The sequence below is a fragment of the Oryctolagus cuniculus genome, chromosome 21, assembly GCF_051225735.1.
Source record: "Oryctolagus cuniculus isolate XC-2025 breed Fujian yellow rabbit chromosome 21, ASM5122573v1, whole genome shotgun sequence".
Lineage (NCBI taxonomy): Eukaryota > Metazoa > Chordata > Mammalia > Lagomorpha > Leporidae > Oryctolagus > Oryctolagus cuniculus.
Window position 1 is genome coordinate 31,346,577 of NC_142887.1, and position 14,598 is coordinate 31,361,174.

General features: G+C 54.8%; 1 protein-coding gene across 15 annotated transcripts in view; it reads right to left on the reverse strand.

Moving 5' to 3' along the window:
- Positions 1 to 14,598, reverse strand: part of CABIN1 (calcineurin binding protein 1) — a 135,896-nt gene that overhangs the window by 98,616 nt on the left and 22,682 nt on the right. For 14 of the 15 annotated variants that reach the window (XR_016227058.1, XR_016227057.1, XR_016227060.1 and 11 more), the window contains exons 8-16: positions 13,653 to 13,802; positions 11,445 to 11,731; positions 10,119 to 10,287; positions 6,847 to 6,983; positions 6,093 to 6,310; positions 4,855 to 4,933; positions 4,137 to 4,324; positions 2,583 to 2,735; positions 1,481 to 1,675 (exon numbers count right to left, since the gene is read on the reverse strand). Coding sequence is in view for 10 of the 15 variants with exons in the window: in XM_089322960.1 (XP_089179086.1) it covers positions 1,481 to 1,675; positions 2,583 to 2,735; positions 4,137 to 4,324; positions 4,855 to 4,933; positions 6,093 to 6,310; positions 6,847 to 6,983; positions 10,119 to 10,287; positions 11,445 to 11,731; positions 13,653 to 13,802 (1,576 nt within the window). In the remaining 5 variants the exon portion in view is untranslated. Of the gene's footprint in view, positions 1 to 1,480; positions 1,676 to 2,582; positions 2,736 to 4,136; positions 4,325 to 4,854; positions 4,934 to 6,092; positions 6,311 to 6,846; positions 6,984 to 10,118; positions 10,288 to 11,444; positions 11,732 to 13,652; positions 13,803 to 14,598 lie in introns of those variants that run through there. The other variant, XM_089322965.1, reaches the window with a different exon arrangement.

A 14,598-nucleotide genomic window follows, 5' to 3' on the forward strand; every position in this document is an offset into this window, starting at 1 on the left:
GGCTGTTTCGAAGCCAGGAGCTTCATCCGGGTCTCCCACATGGGTGCAGGGGCCCAAGGACTTGGGCCATCTTCTGCTTTCCCAGGCCATAGCAGAGAGCTGGTCAGAAGTGAAGCAGCTGGGACTTGAACCGGCGCCCATACAGGATGCCGGCACTGCAGGCAGAGGCTTAACCTACTATGCCACAGTGCTGGCCCCCTGCTACTCCACTTCTGATCCAGCTCCCTGATAATGCATCTGGGAAAGCAGGAGAAGATGCCTGAACTGCTTGGGCCCCTGCACCCACATGGGACACCCAGAAGAAGCTCCTACCTGGCCCAGCCCTGGATGTCGTGGCCATTGCAGGGAGAGGACTCAGGAAGATGAAAGAAATGTGGTTAGTGGTCTGAACCCTAAGGGACTGGGACCCAGGGCCAGTGTGTGCTCTGCTAAGTGCGCTGCACTCATTACCTTCCACAGACAAACCCTCCCAAGGACGAGGGCCATGACGCCATGATGCCGGGCGCAGTGTAACACATTAACTGGCGTAATTCCCACAAGAGGCCTCCGAGGTAGCATCTCCCATCACCCCATCCTAGACACAAGGAACTGAGGCTCCGGGCAGCTGGGTGACAGCCCAGCACCCAGCAGTGCCAGCTCCCTAGCAGCCTCTCTGCATGGCTCTACTTCCTGAAGGTGGGAGGCATCAGGGAGGCAGGAGGAACGAAGCTTCAAAAACATGTTGGGGCCAGCGTGGTGGCGTAGTGGGTAAAGCCACCGCTTGCAATGCTGGCATCCCATATGGCCACTGGTTCAAGTCCCCGCTGTTCCACTTCCAATCCAGCTCTCTGCTATGGCCTGGGAAAGCAGTAGCAGATGGCCCAAGTGCTTGGGCCCCTGCACCCACATGGAAGACCTGGAGGAAGCTCCTGGCTCTTGGCTTCAGATTGGCACAGCTCCGGCCGTTGTGGCCAATTGGGGAATGGACCAGCAGGTGGAAAACTTTCTCTCTCTCTCTCTCTCTCTCTTTCTCTGCCTCTCCTCTCTCTGTGTAACACTGACTTTCAAATAAATAAATAAAATCTTTAAAAAAAATCATGTTGCTATTCTTTTTCTTCAACTAAATGACTGCACATCGCCTTTGTTGTCACAGATATTCCATCCACTTTTCTGTGTCCTCAATAGTCAATTTAAGAAGCAGTTCAATGAGATGACCACACACAGGCCTATGGACAGTGGCCCGACCCTTCTTCCTTCCTCCTCTGCCATGCAGAAGTTCAGAGTCGAGCCTCACAGAGCCCTAGAACCTGCTCTCCTAGGCTTTAAAGCCCCCCCAGTCGCGACCATCTCATCTGACTGCCATCTTCCAGTGATTTTGACTGGGACTTTGACTCTACCTTTTCTCCTCTGTGTTCCTGAGGGCTACCTCAGAGCCTTCCCAGGACAAACGAGCAAGCAAGGACGGGAGCAGTGGGCCACTGAGGGACACAGCAGCACACACCTGCAGCAGCAGCAGCTGGGCTGGCCTCTCAGGAATGGAAGTCATAAACTCCAGGTGCTTGGCCCGGTCAAACCCACTGGTGCACAACGTAGGGCGCAGCAGATGCACGACAGCCTTGTAGTCGCCCGCCTCATACAGCCGCTGAATCTCTTCCAGGGACTGGCACCGCTCCAGTGACTTCAGGTTCTTATCAATCTGAAAAAGGCCCACAAACACAGCCTGAGGCAAACCCCTCACACCCTCCTGGGATCTGGCCAGTGTCTGCATTTACCAGTCCCAGGCAAAGAGGACTGAATAAAAACTGGACTCCAGCCTCCTACTCTAAAAAAAGAGATCCCCCCTTAGTATATCAGTGCTGACACCAAATGTATGTGTTTTTGAGTTTTTCCGTTAAGGCCAAGGCATTCAACTCTTCAAAAACACACCAGAACCCAAAAACCACCCTAGATGAAAGAGGAGTTCCAGGAAGGCACCCACCAGGACAGCTGCACAGGTCCAGTTCAGTGAGCCAGATTCAGAGCCATGGCGCACCAGGCGCCAGAGACTGGGTGAGCCTGAGCCAGAGGCTGGCACAGCACTGACCACGGAACCCTCTCCTCACGTGGTCTGACGCAGCCCCAGCACACAGGCCGCAGGACACTGCACCAGGACAGCTCTTACACAACTCTGAGAGAGCTGAAGGTCATTTTCAGCCAACGTGGACACATCACAGATGGGGAAGCGTGACGGGGGCAGAGCTGCACGATGAAGCAGGCCACAGGATGGAGCCTACTGTACGTGCCGCATGCTGCTGACCCAGCACTGCTCTGTAGCAGCTGACACTCCCCTCAGTTCCATTCCAATCGCTGTCACAGCCGTGAGAGCCGAGTAACAACCACCTCTAATCCTGCTGGCCAGAGCTGCCATGGACGAGCCTGAATAAGCTCTCAGGCCAGTGTGCCATGAGGGGAATCTTTGGGCTTTTTGTGCCCTGTCACCAGGGACCCTGCTCGACAGTGGGCAGTTCTCTTGTTCCTCAGGGACAGCTCAGGCCTGGTCTAACTGGGTCTATTCACAACAAATCTTTGACCAAGAAAACACCATGTCAAAACCTCCCACTCACCTCCTCCAGGGAAACCACGGAGTCGTTGTGGAGGTTGGGCAGCCGGATGACAATGTCCCTTTGCTCGGCACCTGCCTCAGCCTGCATGGCGGTGGCACTCTGCAGCATCTCTGTGCAGATGTCATAGTTCTCCAGGGCCTGCTCCATGTCTCCCTGGGCAGAAGGAAAACACGGTCACGGGCTAGGGGGGAAGGCAGGGAAGTAAGCATGTTGTGCTAGGGTCCTTACATTTCCAATCTCCCCAGACTGCAGGTGCCGGAGAGGGAGGGAAGGAGGAAGGACGATGTCGTCTGAATGTCCAGAACATGATAGATCAAGAGGTCCTGACCTCAGTCCTGGTCTCCCATGTGGGTGGCACAGACCTAAACACTAGTCATCACCTGCCACCCAGGGTGTGTATCAGCAGGAAGCTGGACTGGAAGTGGAGCCAGGACTTGCTCAGGCACTCTGATATGGGGTGTGGCCATTCTAAGTGGTGTCTCAACCAAAGGCCTGCCCCCATTCTATCTTATAATTCCATGTTCCATGAATTTTTTGAAGCTACCTCATATACCCCTAAAAGGGGACCTGGTACATTGCTGGAACTCAAGAACTCTGTGAGGGTAGGTATCATTAAGCCCATGTCTCAGGTGAGCACACCTGAGCAATGCCAGGTATTGTTGGAGGCAGGGTTAGAACCTAGGCCTGGGGCGGGCACTGGGGCATAGTGGGTAAAGGCGTCGCCGGCAGTGCTGGCATCCCATATGGGCACTGGTTCATATCTCGGCTGCTCTATTTCTGATCTAGCTCTCTGCTATGGCCTGGGAAAGCAATGGAAGATGGTCCATGTCCTTGGGTCCCTGCACCCACGTGGGAGACCCGGAAGAAGCTCCTGGCTTCAGATCAGCACAGCTCCAGCCATTGCAGCCAATTGGGGAGTGAACCAGCAGATGGAAGACTCTCTCTGTGCCTCTCCTCCTCTCTCTGTGTAACTCTTTCAAATAAACAAATAAATATTAAAAAAAAAAAAAAAAAAAAGAACCTGGGCCTGTCATCAATCCAGAGCCAGTGTTCTCCACATTAAACAGTGTTGCTTCCTTCAGACTGAGTGGCTGCTGCCGGGCCCTGGCAGTGTCTGGCTCACCCTGCCACAGTGCACCAGGTACTAGCGTGTGGACGGTGCTGAGTGACAGGCAACCCATGCTGGCCTTCCAGACCAGGTTCCAAGGAGCTGCTTTCCTAGAACTCTCATAAAATAGGGGTCAGCTGTTTTTTAAAAACTCCTCCTCTGTTCATATACTTGCTGTATTTCTAGGAAACCAGAAGCAAAAGGTTAAGATCCCAAGGCAATCCCAAGGCAACTTATGGGGGGCAAGGGCCAGCCCTTGGAGGGCTCTGTGATTGAGCCGAGGAGCTGTACAGACGGGGCTCTGACATGCCGACAATGCCCACTTCCTGCATGCCCGTGCTAAGCCCAGGCCCAGGCACCCTCACACACGTCCTCGGCACGGCCAGTTCTCTGCTCTCTCTCGGGTGTCAACGCACACTCCCTAAGCAGCTGACCATGAAACCAACCTGTAGTGCCAAAAAGCGAGCCTTCAGCCAGTAAACACGGACCACAAACTCCAGCCAGCCATCCTCAAACAGGTCGCGCTGAGACGAGGCAAATGACAGCTGCAGGAGGTCACCCAGGCAGTGGGTTCCCGGGAAGTCGGGCCCAAATCTGCCATTCATCACACCAGCGGGGCAATTCCGAGGAGACACTGAAAACCATCCGGCCAACTAGTCAACTTCATGTGCAGCATCCAAATGCCCTCTGCTCCCCAGAGGGCACCCTCAACCCTCTCAGTCCCCACCCTCAGTCCCCATGGGTATCCTCAGCCCCTGAGGGGCAGGCATTAAGAGAGCTCAGCTCAGTCAGAGAGATGCAGAGGGCCCGAGAGCGGGGAAGTGAGGCGGGACAATTTTCCAGACTGAGCTTGCAGTACGTCTGCATTCCACCAGGCAGCAGCATCCAAGTCAGAATGACCTACAGCACCTGGGAAATTACTAGGGGCCATAAAACATCAAGAGGCCGCTCTAACCTGAGACCCTGCTTCCTTCAATCCTGAGTCACAGCAGAAATAGGCAAGGGGCTCCCTCTGGACCCTGGACCTTGTCTAACTCTGACACGCCAACACAGAAAATATGCCCACTACAGATCTCAGTCTGAATTCCAGGACTCGGCCTCCCTGCTTCAGTGGCTGTGGGTTCAGAAAATCAGCGCTGGCATAGCACACAGAGTGCCTCCTACCTGCAGAGCTTCTGCCTTTGGTCAGCAGCCACTGGTCCAGCTGCAGCTCCATGCAGGAGAGAGACATCAGCATCATGTCCTGTGAGCCGGGCACAGAAAGGAAGGGGCCAAAGTCAAGGTGGGGTGGGAAGGAGCTAAAGCACAGTTCTCCCTTCTGCCTGCCTCCCATTTCCTGAGAATCTGTGGCTACTTACCAGGACATAAATGGAGGCACAAGAGCCTATGTCGGGACAAGACCCGTGAGGGCCATGAGACCTGCCTTCAGAGTCCCGAGGGACTGTCCTGGCCAAGAGGCAACTCTGTCTTTGGCCGCGTGCCAGACCAGATGCTGCACCCACACTACAGCTCTCATCCCTTAAAAGTGAACAGACCTCAAAGCATCCTTCTCAGGGCACTTGAGGAAGCTGAGGCTAGGGCAATACGAAGGCATCTGCCCAGCAGGCATTGCCGGGCAAGGATCAACCTGGTTTGCCTGGCACGGAAGCCACGACTCTGCTGCCCCCAGTGGGGGCATGCCCCTAAGGACATGAAGCTCTGTCACCCTGAGCTCCTCCACTTCCACTTCCTCAGGCAAGAAGACCCGAGAGCTCCCCACACTCTGCCTGGCATTTGGCACTCCACCTCAATGGCAGGGGGGACAGGAGCACCCTGAGTTCCCGTGGGCTCCAGGCGGCACTGAGTGGAGGAGCCCAGGTTGCAGAGTGCAGCAGGCAGACAAGACAGAGTAGGCTCAGCCCCCACAACACCCCTAGGCACCCTACTAAGCCTCTGCACGTCCACGTCCTCAGTAACAGTACCTGGCTGCACCAGCACAGCAGGGCGCCTCCCTTTGCAGCTGCTCCCGGCCAGCTCTCACGACCCAGGCCCTCCTCCCTGTGATGCCATGCCCTCGCATCCTATGTTCCAATTCATCCTGTCAGCTCTGCCTCCAGAACCCCTCCTCCCGCTGCCAACACCACCACTGGCTCACTGGCTGGCTCCTGCCAGGCCCCTGTGTACCCACGCCTGCACCCCAATGTCCGCCAGGTAAGTATTCTACTCTCACCAGGGATCTTTGGAGAACAAACTGGGTCCCGTGACTTCCTGCCTCAGACCCCCCACCCCATCCCTCATCCCTAGGTTCCAGCCCACGAGTAGACACAGCCAGGATGCTCAGCACAGCGGGAGCCTCCTACCCACAGCAGGTGCTGTCCATGCCCACCCCGCCCCATCGATGCTGGCCCTCGCGAGGCCGCTACCTTGATGTGCTTGTTGCTGCAGTCCCTCAGCAGTGGGTTGGGCAAACTGGTGCTGTGCCTCCTCCAGCTGTGGTAGACGCTGAGCACCACCTCCGCCAGGCCGGGCGGCCACCTCAGCAGGAACTTGTGGCCCATGCCCTTGAGGTAGCGCATCATCAGCTCCAGGATGCCCCCATTGGTCAGGTTCTCCAGCAGGAACTCGTGCACGTCTTGCTTCTCTGCCCGGGGAGGGAAAACAGCTTGAGCTGAAGGGAAGCCCCGCTCTTCGGGAGAGGAGAGCCTGTGTCCCCCTCCACCACCAGATGCAGTCAGAGCCGACTGGCATCGCAGTGTGGTGCTCTGGCCAGGCTGCGGGGATACACTATGTACAGGCCTCTCTGAGTCTCCACGCCCACGGTGGGCATCCAAAGGGCCACTGCCAAGCTGCCATGGGCAGGGAACGAGATCATGCCTGTAAGACACAGAGCACGGTCTGGCATGTGAGACACACTTTGAACGGCTGTGCTCACAGACAGTCAATGGACACAGCCAAGCCTCGGCACACAGCACTCAGGGAGCACAGCGAGGAAGGGCCTGCACACTTCAGCAGACATCCCGGCTGACCAAAGGGCTCAGGCCCAAGACAAACCTAAGCAGCCCCTTGACCACACTTTAAAAAAAAATCCTAGAATGATTCTTCCAGAATAAAATGTCAGCAAGCTACAGCACAGTGGGAGGAAGAATCCCCACCAACCGATCAGTGCTTGATTCCTACCAGATTCCATAAACGTGGCAGAGTCAAATGACAGCCTGTGAGGCCCCATGCTCGGGAAGCTCTCCAGTTTGGCTTCCGACTGGACTTCATAGTTATTAAAGGGATCGTCTTCCTCCTCAGGGTCCAGCTTTCTTAACCTGCGTGGAATACATCAAAAATCACCACAGGGTGCACGCTCTGGCACAGAAGGTTAAGCTGCCACTCGGGAAGCCTGCATCCCATATCAGAGTGCCTGGTTCTTGTCCTGGCTGCTCTGTGCTTCTGATCCAGCTTCCTACTAAAGCGTCTGGGAGGCAGCAGAGGACAGCCCACGTACTTGAGTTCCTGCCACCCACACGGGAGACCCACACAGAGTTTCTAATCCAGACTTCAGCCTGGCTCAGCCCTGGCTGTTGTGGGCATTTGGGGAGTGAACCAGAGATGGATGAATTCTCTCTCTTTCAGATAAATACATAAATAAATAAATCTATTTTTTTAAAAAAAAATCACAAAAGCTGTACCATATCATTCTGACACAAATATCTGAATTCTTGCTATTAGAGAAACTAAATATGAGCCAGGAAGGATGACCACAGTGGGTGGCAGAGTTTGGGACGCAGGTCTTGAGGAGGCAGTGTCTCTCCAGGGCTTTGTGGGCTGATAGCTGGTCTGTGCCCTTACTTATTTAAGCAACAAAGGATTACTGAGCCCCAGCCATGTGCCAGGCCCCAAGCGAAGTGCCAGAACACAGCTCTAAGTGGGGCAGAGCCTAACTTCTTAAGTGGTAGGCAGACAATAAACAGTGTGCAGAAACCAATGACCCAAGTAAGCACTAGCCACAACAGAGTGCTTAAAACTGAGGATTGGGGCCGGGCTGTGGCACAGTGGGTTAATGCCCTGGCCTAAAGCACTGGCATCCCATATGGGCATTGGTTCTAGTCTCAGCTGCTCTACTTTCGATCCAGCTCTCTGCTATGTCCTGGGAAAGCAGTGGAAGATGGTCCAAGTACTTGGGCCCCTGCACTCGCGTGGGAGACCTGGAAGAAGCTCGTGGCTCCTGGCTTCAGAGTGGAGCAGCTCTGGCCATTGCAGCCATCTGGAGAGTGAAATATCAGATGGAAGACCTCTCTCTTTCTCTGCCTCTCCTCTCTGTATAACTGTGCCTTTCAAATAAAGAAGAGAAGAGAAGAGAAGAGAAGAGAAGAGAAGAGAAGAGAAGAGAAGAGAAGAGAAGAGAAGAGAAGAGGAGGGGAGGGGAGGGGAGGGGAGGGGAGGGGAGGGGAGGGGAGGGGAGGGGAGGGGAGGGGAGGGGAGGGGAGGGGAGGGGAGGAAGGGAGGAAGGGAGGAAGGGAGGAAGGGAGGAAGGGAGGAAGGGAGGAAGGGAGGAAGGGAGGAAGGGAGGAAGGGAGGAAGGGAGGAAGGGAGGAAGGGAGGAAGGGAGGAAGGGAGGAAGGGAGGAAGGGAGGAAGGGAGGAAGGGAGGAAGGGAGGAAGGGAGGAAGGGAGGAAGGGAGGAAGGGAGGAAGGGAAGAAAGAAAGAAAGAAAGAAAGAAGGAAGGAAGGAAGGAAGGAAGGAAGGAAGGAAGGAAAGAAGGAAAGAAGGAAAGAAGGAAAGAAGGAAAGAAGGAAAGAAGGAAAGAAGGAAAGAAAGAAAGAAAGAAAGAAAGAAAGAAAGAAAGAAAGAAAGAAAGAAAGAAAGAAAGAAAGAAAGACTCTTAAACATTTATTAAAAAAAAAAAAAAAAAAAAACACCTGAGGGTCACAGGGCCCTGCGCTGGAGAACAGGCCTGCCTCACAAAGAAGCAGGACAAGCAGCAGCACCGAGGGACGGGTCAGAGGGCGCCCGAGAGTTCTAAGGGCCTCAGGGGAGCCCGGTGAGCCAGGACAAAGTGGATGGGTGGTAGCAGTTGAGGCATACGTCAGGCTCATCTGAGCTCAGTCCCTTTGTGGCTCCTCCTACAGCTCTGGGGCTGGCCGTCTTGGGACTCGGGAGGTCTCTCCCTGCAGGCAGTATTCTTCAAACACCTGCCAAGGACCAGGTCTGAGGCATCCCCGTGGCTTCCCGCAGCCCAGGCCTCCTGCAGCATAAACACCCAGGGCACTCTTCACTCATGCCCTGCACACGTCAGCCGAGCCGTCGCACTGCTCTTGTCTAATGATCTGAAGAAACGGACAGTACGAGTGGCAGGAAAATGAAGAACTCGAAGACAAGAGCAAAGGACATGTCCTCCCTCTGAGGGTGCTAGGCAACAAGACTCAGAGACAGAGGACAGTGGGGCCAACAGGAGGCTAGGGTCAGCTCTCGGGGTCAGCAACCAGAGCACAGTCGCGCGATCTTCCTGGGGCACCACGCCAGGCACACAGTGGCGCTGCATCCATCAGCCGCTGACAGGGAACCTGAACTCTGCACGTCGCCTTCACACAGAAAGGAAGAAAGGCAACGACTCAAGAGAAGCAGGGCTCTCGCCATACAGTGGATTTACCGGCCACCCACACCTTCCGCTCCTCCTTCACTCTGCCGTGAGCACCGCTGAAATACAGTCAGTGGCACACTAAGACAGACAGCACATTGATGGCAGCCCATGGTTCCTCCCAAACTCCTCTGCAGGAACCAAGAAGGTGTTAAAAAGGTGTAAGACCCCAGACATGGGAGATAGAAGTGCCAGCCAACAGCCAGGAGGCAGAATGCGATGCCCAGAGTGAGTGAGTGAACTGCATTCTCCCCTCAGCTTCACAAACCCTAAGGCCGTGACGCCTCTGACGGAGGTGAGAAGGCAAGGGCCAGAAGCAGGAGGACTGGGCGGAAGCTCGGTGAGGAACAGTGGGGACCAGGGGCCTGGCACCTTCTCCTCCTGCGGGGGCTTCTCCATGGGACCCTAAGAACCAGGAAAACCCTGGAATGCTTTACAAGCTCCTGCTCTGCCTTCTTGGAATGCAGAAAATTCCTTTGGGATTTCAGGGAGCACACACTCAGGAAAGCAGTGGGAAGCGCCCTTCTGTGGGGTTTCACAGGCATCTGCACCTGACACCGCGCAGCCCACCCCCACCACAAGGGGGCATCTGTAGCTGCACAGAGACAGACTCTGGCCTCCAGCATCCCGATCTGTGCCTGGCCCCAACAAGATCAGTAAGTCACAGCCCCTGTCTTCAAGAAGTTTAGAGGCGAGAAAAATCCAAGATCCCAATCTAGTGGGATCTAGGCTTCAGGCGTCTGCACAGATGTTACTGGAAAACCAAGGAGGTGATGGGATGAGAAAGGCCATTGGTGGGGTGGGCTGGTGGTGTGCAGCGTACCTGGATGGCAAGAACTTCACCAGAAGCTCCTGGAAGTCTACTTTCTCTTCTTTTTTACACTTGGTGTTCCGGACACGCGCAGACCTCCGCTTTGCTGTCTCTCCACTCTCTTCTGCGATTTTCTTCCGCTTTACCCCTTTCTTGGACTTATCTCCCCCAGAGACATCACCTTTACAAAGAAAGCAAATTAAAGCTTACAGGGTAGGAGGGGAGACCGTACACACAGACCCGTCAGCCCCTCTCTCACAATTCTGCCAGCGTTACACTTCTGTTTGACACTCACATCTTCCTCCTCTCCTTCAATAGCGGAGAGTCTGAGCAAGATTAATTTGAAACCCTTTAACTCTCATCCCCTTCTTGAAGTCACAAGACTCACAAGCCAGATCTCAGGATTCCTTTTCACAGCCACGGAATGCCACGGTCTCAGAGGAAAAGAGCTGTGCGGCCTGTCACTGGACCTGGCATGGACGGAGCAGGAGACACTGACCCTACCCAGGACCTCCGAGCCCCGGTGACAGGAAAAGAGCAAGAGAACTTGGCTTGAATCACATGGAGAGCAGAAGGATGTCATGTATGATTAGGCAAAGAAGTCAGCAACAACCATGTGCGTATCCATGCACCAACTTCTTTAACTTCCAGACATTCTTTTATTCAGCAACAGAAATTAAGAAAAGGCTTGGAGACTGGCATTGTGGTGCAGCAGGTTAAGCTGCCACTTACAAAGCCAAAATTTTGTATTAGAAAGCAGGTTCGAGTCCCGGCTGCTCAGCTTCCGATCCAGTCCCCCGCTGATGGCCCACGTGTGTGGGACCCTATCACCTACATAGGAGGCCTGGATGGAGTTCCAGGTTCCTGACTTTGGCTGGAACAACCCCTGCCACAGTAGCTGTTTGGGGAGTGGGCCAGCAGATGGAGAATCTCCCTCTCTCTCAACCTCTCTGTCATTCTGCATTTCAAATAAATAGATAAATCTTTAAAAACAAAAGAAAAAAAAGGCTTAGGAACTAGACCTCTGTCAGTTTTTTTAGTAACTCTAGTGATAACAAAAACTAAGTAGAAGTAGTATAAAAATACACAACTACAGTGGCAGCTTGACTAACCATTTTTGAAAGTCTAAGAACCTGGAAACAATGGCTAGCAAGAGAACAGGGACTCTGCCACTCTCACTGCCTCGATGGCCTGGGGCACTGTCCAGGAGCAAGAGCTGCGAGCCTGAGCCCCCAGGCCCTTCCAGGGCTGAAGTGGCCAGTGAGCAGGCTGGAGGCTCCCCTGTGGGGCTGGGCTCCTGCTGTACTCGAGCCATGACATCCAACATGGCCTGCTTACCCACAGGGGTGCCTGTCTCCAGCAGGCCAGGACTGTGCAGCGGGAAGCTGGCTGTGGCCACGGAGGCGTAGGAGAGCACAGGCTCAGCCACAGCCACCGTGGGGTTGGCACTGACGGGACTGGCCTGGATCACACTGACAGGCGTCATCACCATGGAAGATGCCAGCGGCTGGCTGGGGTCCTGGTAGTCAGACAGGTCGATCCTCTTGCCGAGGCTGGGCCGCGGGGGCTCACAGGTGGTGAGGTGGTTGTACATGGCCAGCAAGCTCTCTCCGAGGCACTTCCAGCTGCAAGGACAGGGCCACCGCACAGTTAGCAACCTCACTGGGGCAGCCGTGGCACAAGGCGGACTGACCTGCGGAGAGGCAGCAGAGGTGCTCCCAGAGCCGCCACATCCCTAGGGCTAGCAGGTGGAGTCGAGGTGTGGTCCCTGCTGAAACTGACTTGAGTCTAACACAGCTAAGGTGGGGCACCCTGAGCTGGAACTGAGTGTAGGCCTGGCACTCTCCCACCCCTCACTCCAGCAGAAGCCCCTGAAATCTCTCAGCCTAAGGTACCTTCAGATACAACCAGGCAGGAAGGAAAACCATAGTCTGGCTCTCAAAGCCCCTTCCTCACAAGGAGGAAGCCCTGACACCCGTGGCATCGCTCAGCCACCACTTAACAAGCCAATGCCAGGCTGACACACCGAGCCTCTCTCTCCTATGTCCACCTGGCCCTCAGCTGCACGGGGGTGGCCGTGGTGCCAGTTCACAGCTCTTTCCCTTCCAGTCACATCACCACGAGCCCTTCCAGGGTCCTAAGGCCTTTTCCTTTTCACTGTAACAGGGAGGCATCCCAGGACCCTTTCAGAAGCCCACAACTCTGTGTTTGGGAAGCCCACTCTCAGATGGGATGAGGACCCTGACAAGCTAACAAAACAAGGGGGAGGGCCCTGACGAGAGTCCCAGAGCAGCCCTGTCTTCCTGTGCTCGGGCATGAAAACATTCCTGAGAAACTGCACCTGCTCAAAGTCACAACTCCTCGTAACAGCAGCAGCCAGAGCCAGCCCTCCCTGAGCAGGTGCTACGCTGGATCTACGCACAGCCCCTCTTACCATGATGACCCCACAAGAGGAGCATGCTGGCCTCCCCCTTTTTAGGGAGCTGCATGTAATGTCCCCAAGGGCTGGACCCATGTCTGCCTGCCCTGTGACAGGAACTCCAGACTACTGTGACAGTGCCTCTGAGTGAGGGGCAGGGAGGCAGAGAATGGCACACTGACACAAAGGCAAGGCAAATTTAAAGATTCAAGACATAATGTCAGAGAGGCCGGTGCTGTGGCGCAGCAGGTTAAAGCCCTGGCCTGAAGCACCTACATCCCATATGGGAGCCAATCTGAGTCCTGCTTGCTCCTCTTCTTATCCAGCTCTCTGCTATGATCTGGGTTAGCAGCAGAAGATGGCCCAAGCCCTTGGGTCCCTGCACCCGGGCGGGAGACCTTGACGAAGCTCCTGACTCATGACTTTGGATCAGCTTGGCTCCAGCCATTGCAGCCATTTAGGGAGTGAATCAGCAGATGGAAGATCTCTCTCTCTCTCTGTGTCTCTACCTCTCTCTGTAACTCTTTCAAATAAATAAAAATAAATCTTAAAAAAAAAGATGATGACTTAATATCAGAAACTTTAAAACAGAAATTGAACACCAGATCTCACTAGGGTATTAAACCACACCCACCCCAGTGGACCACCCACTAACACCAGCTTGCTTGACCTGGAGGGCAAGGATTCCGCTGAGGCTCATGCTGTGGGCACCTTGCACCGCCCTGGAGGGGGAACACGAAAGTAAGGGCCAGGGAAGCCAGCCCTGGGCCCAGCTCCAGCCTCCCTGCCTCACTGCTCTGAGCCTGGGTTCCTCCTGGCAAATGCCAGCTTCCTTTTCTCCTCTGAGTAGGGCAGAATACAGGGGTCCTTCAGCAAGGTGGCAGGTGGCTGGAGTCCACAACGATGACAGCATGGAAGAACTCAGACTGGCTTACTCTAGAGCGAGCCGACCTGCTTCCCAGAAGTCAACCAGTAGGTGGGCGCCTCTGGCTATCCTGTGCCTGGCCCCTGCCCACACCACCAGACCAAGGGTCAGGCCTCAGGGTCTCTCCACACTGTGCAGGGCAGTGGCCCACATCAGGGTCCAGCAGCCAGTGTGCCACTCGCAGGGATGCTGGACGACCTACGTGAAGAAGGGGATGGGCTGCACCAGCTTCAGGTCTGGCTCCTTCTCCCGCACGATCAGCGCCTGCCTCTTCTTCCGCAGCCCTAGGGCTTCATCCACGATGGCCTGCGCCTCCGCCGTGCTCACAGACACACCATGGATGGACATGTCACTACAGTGCAGAAGGGCAGAAATTACAACGTTACAAATTCAAGCCAAGGAGGACATTGCATAGGCGGGGATGTACTTAAGTTAACACCCTGTAATCTGCATTGGTTCTCCCCTCAAACAAAATAACCACTTGAGTCTGGCCTCAGAAGGGCAGTAATTAGCACCGCTAGTTTCCACATAAACTGGAAACGACTAATGCTCTTTTTCCTTCAACAGCTCAAAACTGAGCAGACGAAGTACCAGCACAGTATCTAAAAAGCCATGGAAAACAAAACCTCTCAATGACTTATAGAAGATTTTAAAGAATGTAAATGCCTCATACTACCCACCCCAGAAAAAGCCATCAGACATGCACAGCTCACCAAAGTCTACCATATCCCCAAAACACAGACAGTGTGGGAGCTCGGGGGCCTCTGGTGCCTCGCACAGCCCCATCTCTGCCTGCACTGTCCTGACTCCTCCCCCAGGGAGGTGGCCACCACATGAGCCCCTCACTGAGGAACTTACCTCTTTCACGTGTTTGTCACCTACCCTCTCCAAGAAGATTCCTTCTCTTGGGATAGATGTGAACAAGGAGCATACTCTCAGTGGGGACAGGCACTGAGAAACAACCACAGCTCCTCCCCCGCAACCCCGCCACAACAGAGGCATGCCATTAAGTAGCAGCGAGGTGATCCAGGACATGGAGCATGAGGAGGAGCAGGCCAGCACACGTGGAGAGATGGGAAGACAGCATGCCAGGAGATGGCACGGTGGGAGCCAGCAGGTGGGGCAATGCTCAACGGGGCCAGGTCTGG